Source organism: Lytechinus pictus, chromosome 9 (assembly GCF_037042905.1).
Source record: "Lytechinus pictus isolate F3 Inbred chromosome 9, Lp3.0, whole genome shotgun sequence".
Lineage (NCBI taxonomy): Eukaryota > Metazoa > Echinodermata > Echinoidea > Temnopleuroida > Toxopneustidae > Lytechinus > Lytechinus pictus.
The window spans coordinates 1703079-1725347 of NC_087253.1; the positions used below are offsets into that span (position 1 = coordinate 1703079).

At 35.5% G+C, this 22269-nt stretch overlaps 1 protein-coding gene across 1 annotated transcript; it reads left to right on the forward strand.

Moving 5' to 3' along the window:
* The first annotated feature begins 257 nt into the window (after positions 1–257).
* LOC129268457 (uncharacterized) lies at positions 258–20628 on the forward strand. The gene is made up of 9 exons (XM_064104456.1): positions 258–2098; positions 2808–2902; positions 4602–4650; positions 7121–7238; positions 12740–12875; positions 14200–14260; positions 16629–16735; positions 17996–19849; positions 20460–20628. The coding sequence occupies exons 1-8, from the start codon at positions 986–988 to the stop codon at positions 18090–18092; spliced, it is 1776 nt and encodes a 591-aa protein (XP_063960526.1). The 5' UTR covers positions 258–985; the 3' UTR covers positions 18093–19849; positions 20460–20628.
* Positions 20629–22269: the final 1641 nt, after the last annotated feature.

Here is a 22269-nt window from a genome sequence, read left to right on the forward strand (position 1 = left end):
TTAAGAGTGCTGGTATAATCAAAGCGATGCGACGTAATTAATCGGATCACATATCATCGGGAATCCAAGGTCCGTCTCCCCCCGAGTTCTGGCGTTGCGTTTGGGCGCTCGACACGATGGCTATCATTGCATAGCACACAGCCGCTGCTAGCTGCTGCCAGTGCCACATGCAAATTGTCAGCTGGTATGAGCGTATGCGTAGATCTCTACATGCGTGCAATCAAAATGAGCGCGCCAGCTGTGCGTACGCTGATGACGTACGCTTACGCAAACTGTTTTCGTATGCATAATAAAACACGCAAGCTGCCAACAAAGCACTTGCTTGGCGTACAGTATAGATCTCTAGCTTAGCTGCTCGTGTATTTGCAACGTCATGACAGTCACTGGGAGCAATAACTATTAACAGAGGGTTTGATTTCTGATCCTCAGCTTTCTCAAACTCAACTCAATTTTCGATTTTTCATCATAATCAGAATCTCAGACTCAAGATTCATGCATTTGAATTGAGTATGCCAACAAGTGAAAGATTGCTGATTCCTGTCCTGATTCATCAAGTTCTACATAGTACATGTTCAGATATATTCATTCTCTAGGAAAATACTACTACTAGTACTACTACATGTAGGCCTAGTTAAGGTTGACTAGGGTCGCAGTGCAGTCTAATGTATTATGTAGGCCCACTACAGTTCTATCCACATTTATTGATTTGGAATTTCCTTGGTTGACTGCGTGGCACATTTAAAAAACAAGAGTAACCAGCTGGATTGGAAGATAACAACTTAGTCTTGCAGTCTTGAGAAGAACGTCACATGCACTCTGCTCCCCAACTCGAAGCCCAAGCCAGGTTAAAATTCTGCGCTTGGCCTAACTGAAAGGATTTTCTAATTAATCGCTGTTATCGTATCCTCTCTGTCTGAGCTGACGTCACAAGATTAAGAAATAGAATTTGAAGATAGAAGAAAGGAGACTAAGAAAGTCAAATAAAATGTCATCCAAAGTTAGACCTCGCAAGGGGGGTGATGGGCACCTGGCAAAATTTCAACCATCTTGGAATGAACTGTTCCCATTTATCCAGCCAGTTGAGGATAGACATTTTTTCTACTGTGCAGCCTGCCAGAAGACTGTGAAATGCTACCACCAAGGCCGCTTTGATCTTGTCCGCCACATGAGAGGTAATCGACACAAGATCAACATGATGGCTGCCAACATCAGCTCGGAGGTGACACCAGAGATGCTTCGAAAGGCAGAGTTCATGAATTTCCCAACCAAGTACCTCTATGAATTCTTATCCGATGAAGTGGCCATTCCGCAATGTCCCAGCTCAGGAAGGTCTAGACGGAGAAGTCGGGTACGAACATCGCAAGCACGAGCGTCGGCACCTAGCAGAATAGCCCCCAAATCAGCAGCAGTAGGATTCTCATCTGATGGATTTTATCAAGATGTCGGAAAGGATCTACCATGTCGTAAGACTCAGCAGGATGAAAATGACAGTTATGGCAGTGAACCTGAAGATTGGCAAGAAAGAGATCCAGAAGAAGCAGAACAGTTTGATTATGTTTTTGCAGAAGAGGTGCATTTGAGTGGGTCTGATGGCGAACTTGACGATCCTTCACAAATGATCGATAGTCCAGAGATGGATGTTCCTAATGATGATGTTCCAGGGGCTTCCATCAAGATGGACCTAGTACAACAGGCAGTCAGGAGCAAGTATATGGTCATAAATGAGATCATGGAGTGTAATGAGCTTCCAGTGACAACAGCACACTCCACCCATCAAAGCATCGAAACAGAGCTCTCCGGAGAAGATCAGCCCACCAGAACCCGCATCAAGTTAGAGCAAGATGATGATTCCTTGATCCGTCCTCAGGACTACGAGATAACGACCGATGCTCCTGTACCAAAGTCGTGGAGTACCAAACCAGATAGACACAAGACTGTCAGAATGCAGAGGAATGGCATGGGTGATGGCCAAAACACCATGCAGTTTAAGGAACATCGGTGGTATCGGGCTCATTCTGATGGGATGCAAATGTCTAATCCTAGCGATTTGAGAGAAAAAGAGGAAATGTCAAGGTCAAACCCTTATGAAATGATTAAGGTACATAAATGAGAAATGTTTACATAAGATGGAAGTGAAGTATTTTAGTTACAGCGTCAAATCAGAAGTATGAGGTGCATCAAGTTTGGCTTCTTCAAAAAAAAAAATCTTGATTTTTTTTCTACAAAATTGGAATTAGTGAAATATTTGTCTCCAAGTATTTCTGTTAATTGAGTATGTAATTTGCTGATTGATTACGCACATTGAATACATTACATTTATTAAAGTGCTTTGCTGTGTATTTTTCTATAAATCTATTTTTATTAGCTATGTCTTCTTTTAATTTTATTGAGTTAGTGGTCAGCAAGAAATTAATCCACATTGTGCTGCACTCAACCCAGGTGAGGTGAATGGGTACCTGGCAGGAATTTATTCCTTGAAATGCCGAGCGCGTAAAAGCTGCTTGAGCTACAGCCAGGGTAATAATATCCAAGTCCTTTGGAAGCGCATAGAGACGTTATTCATAATGTGTTATGCGCTATACAAGAACTGACTTATTATTTGGTTAACTCAATGATTTTTTAAATGATATCTTTATTTATAAATGTAAATAAATGATCTGCTTATTCGTCTTCCCCTGGGTTGATTATGATATGCCTCCTTCAAGATTGAAGATTCTTGCAGATTAGTAGTGGGAAGTGTAGCACTTGAGCAAATTCATTATATCACTTTTATAATATTTGTAACCATTTTATCTTTCAATTCTTAGGAGCATCCTAGGTCCTTGATTCCAGAGCTTCTGAAGCAGTTCTATGGGCTTGGCTGGGTCACAGGGACAGGAGGTGGAATCTCTATCAAATATGGGTAAGTAGAACTGGGGCCCGTCTTACAAAGAGTTGCGATTGATCCGATCAATCGCAACTATGGAAAGCCAGCAAAGTCAACATATAAAATGTATGTTTGTTCAAATGATTTTCTAGATATGAATGTATATCCAAGAATTCATTGATTTCTTGACAATTTGATGTGTTCTCCTTTGCTTACAAAAGGACATTTTACAAATTTCCTGTAGGAAAAATTATGGCACTGATGGATTTCCATAGAGTTATGATTGATTGGATCAATCGTAACTCTTTGTAAGACGGGGCCCTGGAGTCAGTTGCATAAAACTTACTATTATGGTCGCTTTGCCGTCCAGTGATAACTGCCATGGTAACGCTGATCAACAGCCAATCAAAATCAAGAATTCCATGCAAGATACCATTGGATCACAAAGCTACCAAAATGGTATTTTTTTAATGCATATGCAACGGCCCGGCCCTGATGGGTGTTTCATAAAACTGTAAGTTACAAATGGCTTTACAAACGACTGGTGATCCTTTCTTAGTTGCTATCAACGTCAATTAAAAATTTGGTGTATCATTTTACAAGTTGCTCATAATTTAAGAACAGCTTTATGAAATACCCACCTGGGGAGCGTTTCATGAAAGGACTTGTCGGACGTTTTATCCGACAAGTCTCATTTTATCCGACAGTTACCATAGTAACAGTACCTCTCAGCCAATCAACACCAGAGAAAGATGTCAGATCTGACAACTTGTCGGATGAAAATGTTGATGAAACACTCCCCAGGTGGGTGTTTCATAAAGCTGTGTGTAAGTTACAAATGACTTGACAAATATCTGTCGACTAGTGACGCTTCATTATACTATTATGATATATCCTGGTTGGTGTTACATAAAGTTGTTCATTAGATATGAGCGATGCTACATATGACTGGTGATCCACTCTTTGGAGCTTAATCAGCACAGCTTTATGAAACGCCTACCTAATTTACCAGTTGTGCGTAAAGTCATGTGTCTTTACAAGCAGCTATTTTAAACGCCCACCTGGGATCTGATACCGAAAGGGTTTCAATCAAATGAAACTCCAAAAATCAAATATGGCTTGATTTCCAACCAGTTACCAGAAGTATATATTTGGGACTTAACATTCTGAGGTGCTTTTCAACGCATCTTTTTCTCCAATGCTCTGCTGAAAACTTGCGTCTTACTTTTCAGCACACTGCAGTGACTACACAAACACATAAAGAAGAGTAACCTATTTTTGGGGATTACAGGAAGAGGAGAAGGGGGAAATGGTTGTTGTTAATGTGCTCCAGTAGGCCTACTGCAAAGACTTTATGAGGCTTTAAATTAAACTTTTTTTAAGAGTTTAAGAAACCTCCAACTGGTCCTTGAAATAAAGTTTCTCAGCAGCCACATAAAAAGCTTGATGGTGCTTGAAAGTGAAAAGGGAGGATTTTTTTTTTTTTTTGGGGGGGGGGGGTCTCGGTGAGGACAGAAGTGTTTTCTTGATGAAATATTCCTTGCTTAGTAAATATCGTTTTTATGAACTTATCATTTGCTTTCCAATTTTTATTAGGCTTACATTAAAAATAAAAATAGATTGTAGGGGGAGGGGGGAGGTGGGCAAATTGGAGCTTGATTCATTCATGTCCTTTTTTTTCATTTTACAGAAAGGCTATTAAACAGTGTTTGATATTTTTGTTAACCCATAACAGTGATGAAATCTTCATTGCGCCCTCTGGAGTCCAAAAGGAAAGAGTTCAAGTAAGTACAATCATTGATATTAAAGCTGGGTGTGATTTCATGTTATAACCATTCAGAAATTACCAAAATACTTTCATGTGACTATTGAGCCTTTGGTAAGTGCCACAACAGATTCTCTATCATTTTGATTATCATTAGCATAAGTTCAAATCTGAATGCAAAGTTTATTATTTGATTAAAATTTAGGTTTTCCATGGAAGTTTGCCCTGACAAAAAGTTTATTGTGAAAATAACAGAAAAAAATATGATAAAAAAGGAAAATCCATCAAAGAATAAAAAAATGATTAGAATTTCAATTATTTGATTTGTGACGTCATATGCGAGCATCTTTTCTACACATCTTATGGTTAAAAAAAATCATTGAAATTTCATTTTCTCAGAAAATTGAAAACGGTTTTGATTGTACCTTCAGTATATCCATACAAAAATTATTTCACATCCGCTGCTAATAACAAAATTAAAAAATAAATCGTCAGGAACCATTAAGAGATGAATTTTCTCCATTTTTATTTTGCACAAGATATGGGGCAGCTGCTCGTTTATGATGTCACAAATCTAAAACTTGAAATTCTAATAACTTATTTAATCTTAAATGGATTTTCCTCAAACCTTCACCAATATTTTTAATGCTTTTTCAAAGCTATTTTTACAACAAAGTTTTTGTCAGGGTGAACTTCCCCTTAAATGACAAACTTTTACTGTATTTGGAACAATTTAGGAAAAAAGGCCTGTTTGTGTAGCTTTGTAAAGATTGAATTAGATGAATAGTCAACTTGATATGAATTTATCAATTTTCAATCCGTTATTTTTATGGGGACAGGCTTCATTACTTTAGGCAATGACCAAACTTTTTGCATTGGTGCTGCCCCAAGTCATGTGATAATCATGTACATGTATAGTATTCACTGCCAGTACAGAGAATACTTGTCCTTGTTTTTCATCACATCTTTTTTTAAAGGGATGGTCGGGGCTGAAAATATTTATATCTTATTACATAGAGTAGAATTCACAGAGCAAAATGGCAAAAATTTCATCAAAATCGGATAACAAATGATAAAGTTATTTGAAGTTTAAAGTTCAGCAATATTTTGTGAAGGCAGTTGTCATGAATATTCATTAGGTGGGCTGATGATGTCACATCCCCACTTTCCGTTTTCTTATATTATTACATAAAATCATAATTTTTTCATTATTTCATACTTGTGTGAATAATATGTCTCCCTTATAATGAAATAAGTTGCAGCAATAAATATCTAATGCACTAAATCAGTTGTCAATCCAATTTTTCTAGTTCTTGGAGGAAAATTTTTTAATAAACCTAATTTCATATAATAAAATACAAAAGCACAAGTGGGGATGTGACATCATCAGCCCACCTAATGAATATTCATGACGACTGTTTTCACAAAATATGGCTAAACTTTAAAATTCAATTTTCAGCATTTTGCTCAGTGATTTCTTCTCTATTTATTAAGCTATAAATACTTACAGCCCGGACAATCCCTTTAAGAGTAGGGCATGCATTAAAATAAAATAATAATAAATCCCTTTTGATAGGGTTCCTGTTGCATGGAGAGATGCAATCGGAAGTAACTTGATAATCAGCAGGGCTCCATACTACCAGAAGATACCCAGTTTTTCAATTTTTTATTGGTCCAAACCTAACTTTTACTGGTCCCCCAAAATAAAGAAAAACATAAAAAAGACTGAGTTTATTTTGCTGTCTACTACATGTATTGCTTATTGTTATCCCCCCCAAAATGAATAAAATAAACACACACACACAACGTAATTCATGAGAGCCATTTCTCAGTTTTAGAGAGCCAGTTTTATGATTTACAAGAGAGAAGAAAATATGATTTGTATCAGTTTGATATATTTTTTACTGGTCATGTCGGACCAGTAAATCTGGCTATTTCTGAAAACTTGTAACTGGCCCGACAGCAATTTTGACTGGACTGGGACTGTCGGACCGGTGCCAGTGTCGTGCACTGCAATCAGAAATATATTTCAGACTTGCATTTGAGTTTTGAATGCAATGAAACAGGTCCCAGAATGAATTTGAGAAGATCAACCATACTCCTTTTTTCTATCAGTTTTGAAAACAGGAAGGACACAGAATATCTAAAACACAATATTTCAGGCCCCAGAATAGAGTCACCAAAAATGCAGATAAAAATCAAGATAAAACAAAATTATGCAAACTGCCCATCAAAGCTTTTTCAGGGTTTAGCATACAGTATGCTTGCCAAGTTTTATCTGCATGGAAACCCTACATTTTTGTATGTTTATCACCTTTTTTCCCCATTTGCTTTATCATGGATTGACCATAGAAGAACACAGATTATGCTGTTTAGAACACCAGAGTATACAGAATTTTAGAAAATGAAAACTGGTGTCTTTATATTTGTCAGTATAATTTCTTTGATTGGACCCATTGTACTTTCAAGCTAATTGTTTATATTTTCAGCCAGAGGATTTATTTGTGACAAATCTCCAAGAGGAGGACGTAAGTGGACCACCGCCAAGCAAGAAACTAAAGAAGAGTCAATGTACTCCACTCTTTATGAGCTGTTACACATTAAGAGGTAATTATCTCACTCTAATCTATCCATAACTGCTCATAATGTAGTTTTGTGGAAATGTGTCCTGGGGCCCACAACACAAAGCTTAGCAATCATCATAGATCGTTATTTTAACAATTGATTGCATTGACTACAATGTACAATCGGTCGTGAAAATAACGCTTAATTAATTAACGATTAATCTGTTGTGTTATGGGACCCTGGTTCATAAACTGTTTGTAAGTTCAGCATGACTCAAGACTGGAACATGTGCTTAGGTACTGAATCAGTTACATATGTAACATAATGTAGCACAATAAAGGGTCACCAGTCGTTCATATAGTCACTCGTAACTTAGGAACAGCTTTATGAAACACTCTCCTGTACCCTGTAACATAAAGCTTAGTGCTTGATTGTGATGCTAATCTTGCGACTGATCATACTCAGTCATTGATACAATCAATCACAGAAATCAGACCTACGATCATTTGTTAAGCTTTATGATACAAGGGCTTCTGACTCTCCTTGGTCCCGGAACAAAGATTAACGATTAATCCCTAATATGAAAGAGCAATTCTGATTGGTTCCTCATCAGTTTACTGAGCAAAATGCGCATGCAACGATGATCGTGATAGGCCATTTCATTTTTGTTACGAGGCCCTGAACTTAGACCGAGACAGGAACCAAGACCAAGACCTTGAGACACGAGACGAAAGCCAAGATTGAGACACAGGTCATATGACAGCCAACACTGATAGTTTGAAGTTTCAGTAAAGGCCTGGTCACACTGGCCGACGGACACAAAATGTACTCATAACAGATACAGCGGACAAGCAAAATTTTTTGGTGACTCCATCCGGTTTCATCTGCTCCAGACAATGAACAAAATGGGCGAACAATTTAATCACATTGGACGGACGCTTGATGGATATAGAGCGTATGAAACACGTATGCAAAGAGTACACAACAGATACATAACGTTTTCCAACGGATGGAAAGATTCTTTTCCGTTTTACATCCTCTCTTCATCCGAAAGTGCAGTGGAACCAAGCCTTTAAGCAGTGACATTAAAATTGTTTAAATTGAGCTCTGCTTCAGTGTTTTGGTGTCTCGGTGATACCTCTGACCTCCATTTCTCTTAGAGAGAGAGAACTAGACAGAGAATGAGACAAGATACATAGGAGGAGGGGAAAACAAATATCTACCGCATCTTGTGATTTACTAAGGGGTATCAGGGCAGTGGACTATATCAACAGCCACAATGATAGATAAAAGGCTTTATATCCTACATTTTATAAGTTAAATCCTGTATGTTGATTGGTTTAAATAGCATCAAGTGACCAAACATATTCTCACTATTTTGCGATGATGTTGAAAATGAAACGCCCACCGAAGAAACTGCTATTTTGTGACGTCAATGATGGAATAGTCGACTATTCCATCATTGACATCACAGATCATGATGGCGATAGCACTAATACACGTTCCGCGCACTGAGCGCGTAGCTAAGCGCTTCAGGAAAAGTAGGTCAGTCAGCGCAGCTGGTTTAGTTCAGATTAAAAAAAGGATGAACTAAGAGTACAAGAACTAGATTCACAAGATCTATTGCTCTAACTTTATTAAAGTAGGATATAAAACAAATATACCTGGGGCGGTATTCTGAAAACGTTCTTATCTTAATTTTGTTCTTATCTACGTCACGATCTCAAATTGGTATTCTGAAAACGTTCTTATCTTTTTCTTATCTTTTGTTCTTATCTTGCTAAATATCCTATGCTGAGCGCGTAAATGTATTAGTCGCGCATATAATACAAAAGCGCGCTAAAAAGATAAGAACAAAATGAAGATAAGTGGTATTCTGAAAACGTTCTTATCTTTTCTCTTTCTTATCTTTCACGATATTTATGATAATATTTAAGATAGCTAGAGGGTTATCACATCTCATGATGTCCGCATTCTTTCTTGCTCAAAATCGATGGCCACTAGTAGTAACAAGTACCTACAAGTATTCCTCCCACCCTTTCTTAAGTTCACCCTTTATTTTCCCGTCACTTTTTTCTATCCCTTTCTTTCTTTCTTTCTTTGTTTGTTTGTTTCTTTCTTTTCTCTTTTTCTTCCTTTGTATCTGTCTGTCTTTCTTCCTTTCTATGTGTCTGTCTTTCTTTCTTTCTTTAAGTTCATTCTTCATTTATATCTTTTGTTTCATTTTTTTGAATATTTTAATTTCTTTACTTTTCTCTTGCTTTTTTTTCATTTATTCGACATCTTTCTTCCTTTTTTATTTTCCCTTTCATTTTATCCCTTTCTTTCTTTACTTGAATAAGTCTTTATTTCTGCTTTATTTCTTTCCCCTTTTGTCTCTTGCTATCCTTTTTTTTTCATTTTTATTTCTTCCTCCACATTTTTGCAATCTTTTTATTTCTTCCTTATTTTTTTTATTTTATTCTTTCGTCTTTATATATGCTTTTCCTTTTTTCCCCTTTTTCTTTCTTTCTTCCTTCCCTTAATTTTCTTTTTTTTTTTCCCTTATTTTTTTTCTTTTATTTATTTTATTTTTATTTTTGGGTTCCTTTTTTATTTTTTTTTCGTTCATTCGTTTGTTCTTTCTTTCAGTTTTATTAAATTTCTGCTTCCTGACACTCTTGTGTCTTATTTACTTTCTTTCTTGTTTTTTGTTCTTTATTTCGCTCATTCTTTTTTCGTTCATTCGTTATTTACTCTCTTTCTTTACTTTCCTCTCTGTGTCTTTCTTCTATTAATATTTTTAAAAATCTTTTTTTTTCTTTCCATTAATGTTTTTTCGTTTTCTTTTTTTTATTCATTCTTCACTTTTCCTGACTTTTTATTTTCCCTTTTCATTTATTTTCTTTCTTTTAATTTACTTTTCTTTCTTTTTATCTTTCTGTAGTTTTTATTTTTGCTTTAATTTTCCTTTCATTTTTTCTCTCTCATCTTTATTTCTTTGTTTCATTTTCCTTTTTTCTCTCTTCCTTCACTTTTTACATTTTGTAATTCTCCTTCTTTTTCTCTTTCTTTCTTACTGTCTTTTTTTTTTTTTTAATAACTTTTTCGGTTCTTTATTACTTCATTTTATCCTTTTTTAATCTTTTTATTTTGTCCTTTTACTTTTTTCCTTTAAGTTTCTCTCTTTTCTTTCTTTATTTTTTCTTTCTTACTTTATCATTGATGATCATTCTATTTCTTTTTCCTTCTTTTATTTTTTTTCTTCATTTTTGTCTCACCTGCATAGCAGAGTGAGACTATAGGCGACGGCGACGGCGGCGGCGGCGTCAACACCAAATCTTAACCTGAGGTTAAGTTTTTGAAATGACAGCATAACTTAGAAAGTATATGGACCTAGTTCATGAAACTTGGCCATAAGGTTAATCAAGTATTACTGAACATCCTGCCTGAGTTTCATGTCACATGACCAAGGTCAAAGGTCATTTAGGGTCAATGAACTTAGACCATGTTGGGGGAATCAACATCAAAATCTTAACCTAAGGTTAAGTTTTTGAAATGTCATCATAACTTAGAAAATATATGGACCTAGTTCATGAAACTGATACATAAGGTTAATCAAGTATCACTGAACATCCTGCATGAGTTTCACGTCACATGACCAAGGTCAAAGGTCATTTAGGGTCAATGAACTTTGGCCGAATTGGGGGTATCTGTTGAATTACCATCGTAACTTTGAAAGTTTATGGATCTGATTCATGAAACTTGGACATAATAGTAATCAAGTATTACTGAACATCCTGTGCAAGTTTCAGGTCACATGATCAAGGTCAAAGGTCATTTAGGGTCAATGAACTTTGGCCAAATTGGGGTATTTGTTGAATTACAGCCATAAATTTGAAAGTGTGTTGGTCTAGTTCATAAAACTTGGATATAAGAGTAATCAAGTATCACTGAACATCCTGTGCGAGTTTCAGGTCACATGATCAAGGTCAAAGGTCATGTAAGGTCAAAGAACTTTGGCCACGTTGGGGGTATTTGTTGAATTGCCATCATATCTCTATAAGTGTATTGGTCTAGTTCATAAAGCGTGGAAATACGAGTAACCAAGTATCACTGAACATCTGGTGCGAGTTATAGTAGTTTTCAAAATCAGCACTGCTGCTATATTGAATCGCGTGATGCAGGTGAGACGGCCAGAGGCATTCCACTTGTTTTTATTTTTAAGTTCTTTTTGCTTGCTTACTTTCGTTTACTCTTTATTTCTTTCATTATTTTCTGCTTTGTTCCTTTCATCTTTTTTTTTATTTCTGCTTCATTCTGACACTTTTCTGTCTTGTTACTTACCTACTTACTTACTTTCTTCATATTTTATTCTTTATTCTTACCTGCTCTATTTACTTTTTTCCTTTACTTTCTTTCTTTCTTTATTTTGTGCACGTGTCTCATAATCAGTCATTGCGTATAATGTCTATTTCGCGCTATGCGCCAGAAACAATGTACGCACAGCGCCCATGATATTCTCTTGACATAAGGAACGCTTCTATTGGTTAAACTGCCAATATAAAGCGCATTTTGATTGGTAATATCCTAAAAATGGGCGTGTTGAAGATAAGAAGGAGGCAGTCCTTACAAAGATAAGAACGCGTTAAGAAGATTTTCAGAATACCGATTTGCAATGATTTTAGCGTCTTCTTATCTCAATGAGATAAGATAAAAGATAAGAACAAAGATAAGAACGTTTTCAGAATACCACCCCAGGCTTTTATTTCGAAAGTATAGCAGGAATTATTCATCCTCGGTTGTACTGGCAAAATCACTATTTTTCCCTCAGGAAAAAAAAGTAATGCCAGTCCAACCTCGGATGAATAATTCCCGCTATACTTACTCAAAGCCTGGTATATTTGTTTAATAGGTTTTTTTTGGTTTTAAAGCAATGGAAACATCCACCTGCCCACTACAAAGGATACAGAGATTACAGATTATGTTTTTATAATAAAGAATGGAAGGGAGATGCAGCTATCTGCTCCATGCATCTGGCGAATGGTTTACACATGCATTCTAAGCAAGTGGTACGCTCAATTTATCTCTAGTGTTTTTAGTCCAACAAGAGTTGATGATGACCTTCTTATTCAGTAAGGAAGTGGCTTTCAAAAAGATCAATGGCCATTCTGAAGATACTCAACGCTGGTCTGCCTGTCTTTACGTCAGTCATGTATGTAAAAGAGCGTGGAGCGTTGTGGCCCAGTGGAATAGTCTTCAGACTTTGAAACAGAGGGTCGTGGGTTCGAATCCCAGCCATGGCGTAATTTCCTTCGGCAAGAAATTTATCCACATTGTGCCGCACTTGACCCAGGTGAGGGGAATGGGTACCCGGTAGGATTTATTCCTTGAACGCTTTAGCGCCTATTAATATGGCGGCTCAGCTACAGCCGGGGTAATAATATGATACCAAGTATCAAAGCGCAGTTGAGTATATGCACATAGTAACTGGGCTATATGAATGGACATATTATTTTTATTATTAAATTCATGCGATGCATTGATATCTGATTCCTGTTTAGGAGCTAAAGCATGTATCCATTCCCACTCCAAGAATGCAGTCTATGCTACTATGATGTCACAGGGCTGTGAGTTCAGTATTACACATCAAGAAATGATCAAGGGCATCAAAAAGGCAACGACAGGACAAAATTACAGGTATCTCACCCTTTTATTCAATGGAATAGTCCGATGTGCATATTTCAAATGTTAGGGTTAGAACATTATGTCAGTCAGAAGGGGTTAATGCACATTTGATACAAAGAAAAGGGGCAGTAAAGAAGATAACAAGAAAATAAAATTACAGGTATCTCACCCTTTTATTTCATGGAATAGTCCTATGTGCTTGTTTGTAATGTTTGGGTAATGTCAGTTTGTAATGTCAGACATTTCATTTGTCTGAAGGGGTTAAATTTATTTTTTATGCCAAGAAAAAGGGCAATAAAGGAGGCAACAAGAAAATAAAGTTAGAGGTATCTCACCCATTTATGCAATGGAATAGTCATATTAAAGCACATGTTTTATATGTTAGGTTTAGAACATTCCATTTGTCAGAAGGGGTAAATGGACTTGACACAAAGAAAGGAAAAATAGATAGCAACTGGATTGTGTTTCATGAAGCAATTATTAATTTCACTGACAAATGTTATAAACTACTGAAATACCACCATCTGATTGACAGAGTAAATTCATTCGTGAAATATCTGGACATATATCGTGAAATATCGTGAAACCGGTGTGTTGGCTCAGTTGGTAGAGCGTCCGTCTCACAACCGGGAGGTTGGGGGTTCAAACCCTGGCCGCGTCAGACCAAAAGACGTTAAAAGATGGGAGTTGCTGCTACCCTGTTTGGCGTTCAACGATTAAAGGGATAGAGCCTCGTCGATCTGGCGCTGCACAGCGGCTGCCGGGCCCACGATCAATTGGGCAAAGCAAATTTTCGGAGTATTTCATTTCATGTCTATTTTCGAACAATAAATTATGGATTTATCATGGATTTATCATGGATTATCATGGATCTGACAAGTTTTGGGATGATATCTAGATCTGTATGTTCCCTGAAGAGCATATCGTGAAAGGATTTATCCGGGCCTCGTCTTGCAAAGAGTTGCGATTGATCCGATCAATCACAACTATGGAAAGCCAGCAACGTCTACATCTAAAATGCATGTTTGTTCAAAACATGCATTCATTGTTTTCTTGAAAATTCAGTGTGCTTCTTTGTTTACAAAGGGCATTGTGCAAATTTCCTGGAGAAAAGTTATGACATTGGTGGATTTCCATATATTTTAGGTTGATTGGATCAATCGTTATTTTTGGTAAGACGGGGCCCATATGTACATGTATTATTTGACAAATCTGTTTAATCCAATGGCTACCATATACAGTCAGAAATCTGTGTTCGTCAGATGACAATGTTGATATAATGCTCCCCTGAACTGAGCCAGACTCTACTTGAAAGCTTGTACTCCTCCCCCTGCAGATATGATGAACGGTTGGTCGTCCCTATAGTTGAGAACACACCATTTGAGAAAGACTTGAAGGTAATCAGACGTACCCTAAATTATTATTTGGAGATTTGGTTTAGTTTCACCCATAAATAGCATGGGGGGTGAGAATAAGTCTCAATTTTCCTCTCCATAACTGTTTGCTAGTATTGCCTGAAAATGCATCAACCCATAGGATGTGGTTACAGAAAGCATCATTTCAATTCTATTTTCACAAAAGCGATAACTAAAGAACCGTTCGATGGCTCAACTTCAAACCTCGTCTGGGTATGTGGGAGTGACAATGATCTGATTTTTTTTCTCTTCTCTGGTTTTAAAATTCACATGTATGTCTGTTGCAGTATACCAGCTGACATATGCAAATTACCATCTTACATCCATAATGCCAACTCCCTTGATCAATTTAAGACCTTGCTAAAGACCCACCTTTTTAATGTATAGGTATCAGTTGTGGGTTGGTCTATATTGAGGTGCACATCTTAGTTGCATTTGTTTGTTTAAAATTTTGCTTTGAATATATCAAGGTTTTTTTTTTTTTTTTCCGGTAATTTAGTTGATAGGCAGAAAACTGAGCGCTTAGAAACACCTGTATTAAGCGCCCTACAAATGTTATAATTATTATTATTATTATTAATATATCAGATATTAATTTATGTACATGCATTTAGGGCCTATATGGGTGTAGGTACTTGCATTGTTATGGAAGGATATATCTATTCATCATATAATTTGTAATGCCTTGATCCTTTCAATTTTATATTTTTAAATATTTTTCTTTCATTTATTCTGTATGTAATTGAAAATTCCAATAATAATAATAAGAATAGGCATTTATATAGCACCATCTATCTAGAAATATTCTATTCCGAGGCGCACAAATTTTATCAATCTGTATATTTAAGGTCATAAATTAGTTTTCCATCCTCCACAATAAAATTACAACTTATCTCACTGGGGCCTGCAGTTTTTACAAGCTTACTTTCATGCAGGACCCATCATATTTCTTTGAATTAAATTAAAGGAGAATTAAACTCTTGGAGCAAGTTAGCTTTTGTGAAAGCAGAAAAATCAAAGAATAAGATCAACAAAAGTTTGAGTAAAATAGGACTAGCAATAGAAGAGTTATGAGCATTTGAATGTCAAGATCACTAATGCTGTGGAGATCCTCCCATTGGCAATGCGACCAAGATCTATGATGTCACAGATGAACAACTCTCCCCTTTTGGACACTGAAAATATACCCCAAAATCTCTTGTTTTGCTCATTCTAATCATATGACAAACGATTCATCAATTATATAATGTTGTGAAACTTCTGTACTTGTCCTCTCATAAAGAGAACACCTCACCTTGTGATAGACTCTATAAAAGTGAGAATATAAGTGAAATAAGTACTAAAGTAATGAGGGAGTTGTACGTGTGTGACATCACAGATCTTGGTCGCATTGCCAATGGGAGGATCTACATGGCATTAGTGATCTCAATATTCAAATGCTCATAACTTTCTTTTTATTCATTCAATCTTCCTCAAACTTTCAACAATATGTTTCTTTAATTTTTCTCTTTGATATGGATTCAGCTGGTTTCAAGGGTTTCATTCTCCTTTAAGCTTTTACGTTATAACTCAACTGATTTTATCATATTATGTTATTGTATACTTCTCAGTTGTTTATAATTTAATAGTCATGCATTATTGTTGCTACAATGTATTTATGTGAATCAGATGTCAATGAGAAATATGAAAATAAATGAAATTAATTGATTTGGGGGTCATGAGGTCAAAGGTCACAGAGGTCATTGTATACCTGAAACTATATTGTTCTTCCGATAATTAAAGAACAGTTTTGGGGCTCAACTACAATTAAACTTTGGGGTCACTTGCTTCACCTTGTTATTATTTTCATAGTAATCTCTGTTCAAAGATATTGTATCTTCAATATTTGAATGGAATAAGCTTGATAATTCAATTAGAACAGCTCCTTCTGTCATTTCATTTAAGAGAATGTTTAGAAGAACTTGTAATTTATAAATAACTTGCGGAACATCCACTGTTGTGCATATTATTATCAGTATTTTCAAGATGTCGTTCTTAGTTGATTTGATTTATTGATATTTGATTATACGTCAAACGAGTGCCCGTCTGCGTTTTGTTTGCTGCTAAGTTTGTTAATGTTTCGTTTTACATTCATATCCTAATGTGAATCTTAATGCCGTAACATTCTGTACATACGTTATGCATTTTGTAAATATGTTTATTGTTATTCAGGGCCCCATGGAAGACCACTACTTATTGGTGAATGGGCTACCCTGTCAAAATATCAGAAATAAATAAATAAATATACATTGTCACTGCTACAACTTCCTCACACTATAATGATTTTTCTTTCTTTCATTTGGTTTCCTAGGGTTCATTGGAGAAAGCAATGCATAAATACCCTGATACTCATGCCGTGTTAGTACGTCGTCATGGTATCTACGTATGGGGAGACTCTTGGGAGAAGGCTAAGACTATGTAAGTATTGATGTGAATGGGTCTCATTTACAATGGTTTAGAAAACCCATTGTTCACTAAGACCACAGTTTTATGGAGTACCATTAGGCATCTTGTATAACAAGTAGAAAATTTGTGAATTCTTTGGCATAAGTTGTCCAAAAAATTATTGAGATGTAAAATGAATAGAATAGGATGTTATGGACATGCCATTAATTTTAATGAATTATTTAGAACTATTTCTTGGTAAAGTAAGATAAATCCGAGGATCCATAGAAGTGGACTAAATTTCTTGTTTAGATTTCAATTTACACATAGGTTTGATTATCAGAATACCACCCAATCAGTTTAATAAAATATAGTCAGATTCATGTTTAGATTTTGCTCATGATAGGTCTGTATATGTAGCTAAAAAGCAGATGTTGATGTTAATGTAATTATCACCAAAATTGTCCATCTTTCCTCAAAAGCCTGCATAATGCATCATCAACTTTACAAGAATTTTCAAGTGCTGATAAATAGATGTGACTTTTAATGTAATTCTGTCTTATGTAGATCCAGTAAGCACCAGTTCAAATTACAATATTTTATTCCACGTCTTGAACAATAATGTAGAACTTTCTTTTCCTCGATTTTTATTTGTTATTCATGTTTGTGTGCTAATTCGGTTGAAAAACTAAAAGAAAAAAGATATAACAAAAGAATGAGTATAAGTGAATTGATCAATAATGTCTGCTAATTGTTATGGGGAAAAATATATAAAATGAGATATGAAAAGATAATTAAAGTTCATGATCGGATACTAAAGTGGCACAGAACTAAGAATTTATGAGGTGAGCAACCCTATGCAACAGAGAAGATTTGCTTGAATTAAATTCATTTAAAGAATAATCTACATGCTAAATGCTATGATTTATTGACCTAAGTTTCTAATTTTGTACAATCAAACATCCAGTCATCCAGAAAAATTAATTACAAGGAGGCTGGAGGGTATTTAGGGCCCATTATGTCTTGGGAGAAGGAAGGGACTTGATGAGTACCAACCAGAAGTAAACTGCATTCTCATTTTGATCATATAAGCTTGAAACATTAATGTTTGTTTGGGTTTAACACTCATGTGACCTATTAAGAGTCTCAGACATTGGATAGTTGAGAACTTCAACAACATGACAATCTTGAGTTCGGTCAGATTTGATCTGTCTGAATTTTTAATACATTTTGCATACGTTTCATTTCCTCATGATTTGTGACTCTTTTGTCTGTTTTTCCCCCATGATCCAGGTGTGAATGCTACGACTATCTATTTGAGATTGCTGTAGGTCTGAAACAACTCGGCATAGACTACACAAAAGGTCCAGAGGGAGGAATTGTGGGATAGAAACAGACAATCGCTTTCCTGGTTTGAAACCCCATTCATCAGATGAATTGAACAATAGATAGCAGTGTGATGCATATCCACAGCAGTAGACAAAGAGAGTGACATTAGGAAAAAATGTTTCCGATGCTATTTCATGAAGATCCAAACAGCCCCCTCTATAGTTTTATGGACAGAGGGATCAGACATGTAATATTTGACCTTTGACCTCTCCCATTGACTTTGTGTAGAAAAGCGTAGCGCAACTGCCAATATATGATGTACTATGTGCAACTCAATGCAGCTGTATTCTGTGCTGCTAACTTATACATGAGTCGATCTTTTGAGAATGACAGTATTTTCACCTTCAACTATAAATACAGAGATTTACAAGTTAAGAATTTGCACAGATAAGAGTGTAGAGAGGGAATGATTACAATTGGTTTTGAAGTTTTCATTTAAATGTGTTCTTTTTTACTTAATTTTCTTTTATTCTTTTAATACTTATTTTTTTGACTACTAAAATGCTACTTGATTAGTATTTTTAATTTGTTATCTCTTATACTGTATCTGTGTGCTGCGGATAATTTGCTTTTGTTTTGGGAGATTGTATTCATTGCTAATCTCATTTCTTATTTTACTATGACTGAGTTTGACAGTATATTTATTTGGAAGGGTTCTTGTGCAAAGGTCAACGTTGTGACATTCTCTGTATGAATGTGATGGAATCTTATAAAGATTATTTCAGTTTTTACATGTATATCTTTTGGTTTGAATACTAACAAACAAGTATTTGATTTTTACTTTCTTAGGTTAGGACTTTTGAACTGTTCCTGGTTAAATCAGATAAACAGGAAAAATTTGTTTACTTTATTTGGATATTTTATATCTGGTTTTTGTTAAAACTAAATTATATTTACTTTATTTGGGTACATTGTTTATATGTTCCTTGCAAAAAAATTGAATTATATTTACTTTTTGGGGCATTTTGTGTTTTTGTTCTTGCTTAAACAGCTAAATTATATGTATGTATAGGTGAAGAAAAGTATTTCTTATAAGTCTTCAATTTTTTAAAATACAATTCTGATTTTGTTTTGTCCCTTTTGTCTTGCTTGAATGAACTTCAGCAGAGACCGGGTTATCACTTTTTCTGTTACAAAAATGACCTCATTTCCTTATAGACTTTGTTTAAACTTTAAACAAATGATCATTAGGTATTGTCACATATATACCTACAAAGCTTACATCAAGGACAAAGCTTACATCAAGGGCCATCTTGGGGTCAAAAGGTCATTTTGCATGTTTTATTGATGGTGAAATCAGGCGAGACTCTTGGTTCATGAACCATCTTGTTTATAAGTTTCAAGCTTGATTATGGACCGATTGGGAACACCCACACTTGGACTCTTGATACAAAGCTTAATGCTAAATTACAGTAGTTGCAGTAAAACACTAATTTCGTGAGAAAGTCTGTAAAACCAAGGTTTAGTATGACTATATCATCGTGGATCTAGATCTGGTACAGTTACATAAACTGAACTTTGTGAAATCATAAAATCTAAGCTGAAATACGATCACGCTGAAGATCGCCAACACAGATAGGCACACGTGGGACAGTGTATTATTATTGCTGGAATAAAGACCCGACGGAAGTGACCGAATCCGCGCTTATTTTGCTTATTTCTCAACAATTACACAATTTCTTCCAGAATCCTTTGGCACATATTTTTTATTCATACAAACAGACACTTGGGTGGTCATTATATTAGATTCTGTAAAAAGTCATTTTGAGATCGTTACCGGAACTGGAATTTACCTTTAAAGGAGAATGAAACCCTTGAAACCAGCTGAATCCATATCAAAGAGAAAAATCAAAGGAACACATTGTTGAAAGTTTGAGGAAGATTGAATGAATAATAAGAAAGTTATGAGCATTTGAATATTGAGATCACTAGTGCCATGTAGATCCTCCCATCGGCAATGCGACCAAGATCTGTGATATCACACACGTACAACTCCCTCATTACTTTAGTACTTATTTCACTTATATTCTCACTTTTATAGAGTCTATCACAAGGTGAGGTGTTCTCTTTATGAGATGACAAGTACAGAGGTTTCACAACATTATATCATTGATGAATCGTTTGTCATATGATTAGAATGAGCAAAAAGAAATGTTTTGGGGTATATTTTCAGTGTCCAAATGGGAGAGTTGTACGTGTGTGACATCACAGATCTTGGTCGCATTGCCAATGAGAGGATCTACATGGCACTAGTGATCTCAATATTCAAATGCTCATAACTTTCTTATTATTCATTCAATCTTCCTCAAACTTTCAACAATGTGTTCCTTTGATTTTTCTCTTTGATATGGATTCAGCTGGTTTCAAGGGTTTCATTCTCCTTTAATGCTTGATCGTTGGGTCAATTTTTAGCCCTGATTATATTCAGCATCATGTCAATCAAGCATAGAAATCAATGTTATGATCAATAACTTGGCTTTGTGTTACTGGGCCCTGTTTCATAAAATTATTATTGATGAGCAATGTTACAAAAATGTTATACTGATGTTAAATTAGGCTTTTAATGATGGCATGCTTTGTCTTGACAGAGGCAAAAATTTGAGAGTTCCTCCGGCATTCTCTTGAATCTGCCAGAATGCACTCAGGGAGGCTCTGTTTAGACATAGTCAAACTTTCGGCTACAAAACGCCAAGGCAGTATGAATTCTTCATCCACAATAAGAGGAATAACAGCTAGAAAGTGGCGAATGGCATAAAGCTGGCTTACTCACCATGTTTATGAAGTGGTCTACTGGGGAGTGTTTCACAAAGCAAATAGCTATTAGTCAGCCAATCAGAGACAAGTATTTCTGTGGCTTAATAGTTGTCAGTGAAAATTACGGTTTGTGAAATATTCCACCTTTTCAGTGTGTGAAGTTTTTACTCATCATTTGTTTTGAGGGTGTGGGTTCTAAACTAATTTGAGTTATACGTAGACATTGTTTTAATGTCAGTATGTTTTATCTGTTATTTATATTTAACTGATTTATGGCATTTTCGTTTTATGTTTTACATGTTTCTTTTCTTTTACAACACCAAATTTCTTTTTATGTAAGCATGAAAACATATTCAGCCAATAATAAAGTAAAATTTTACTTATTTTATTGAAATCTGAGTACCAAATGGTGGATCTGTATGCTAATTTACTTGTCACTAATAATATTTACTTTGAAATATCTATATGTATATTTTGCAACCTGATGGGTCATTATTTGTGCCTTATAAATTAATAATTATGACCTCAATGCTTTGTTTAACTGATTTTCTTTTTGTGATGGTATACTACATTTTGTGTGAAGTTTATATGTGTATATAAATGGGCAGAAACAGACATTGAGGGTGTCAGGTGGAGAGAGAGAGGGGGAGGGGGAGGGAAGAAAGATAGGAGAGTAGAGAGAATGGGGTGAATTAGGAGAAAGATATGGAGAGAAAGATAAGATAGAAAGTAATGGAGAGATAGATAACAGATAAAGGAGAGAAAAGAGTCAAAGATAAGACAAGAGAAAGAAAAAGACAGGAGAAGTATAAAAGAAAGAATAATAGAGACGGGAAAAAGAGAGGTGGGAAGGCGAGAGAATGAATGGAATTTTGGGAGATAGGGATGTGTGTGTGTGAGAGAAGGGGGGGGGGGGGAGGAAAGAGAGGTGGGAAGGCGAGAGAATGGATGAAATTTTGGGAGATAGGGATGTAAGAAAGACAAGGATAAAACGAGAGGAGGGTAAGGACGATATGAAAGGAAAGAAAGAGAAAAAAATGAAATCATAAAAAGGTAAGAAATGACAGAAAAGACAAAGATGAGAAAAGAGTGAAAGATATGAAAGGAAAAAAAGATACAAAATAGAAAAATAAGAGAGAAAGATGAGAAAGTTAAAGGAGGGAATGGCACGAAAGGAGAGAAAGACAACACACACAAAAAAACAGAGTGAGATCGAGGGGGTAGGGGTACTGTATTTCAGTATTTGGAAGTAATTAAACACAGTATGTAAAATAGAAATTTCTTCGAAAGAAAATCAAAAGTAACAATTACTAAATGGGCAATTTGGAGGGAAAATGAAAAAAAAAAATATTTTTTGAAATATGCAGAAACATTGACCTTTTTATTTCTTTTCAATGGAATATGGGATGGGAGAAGATATAAAA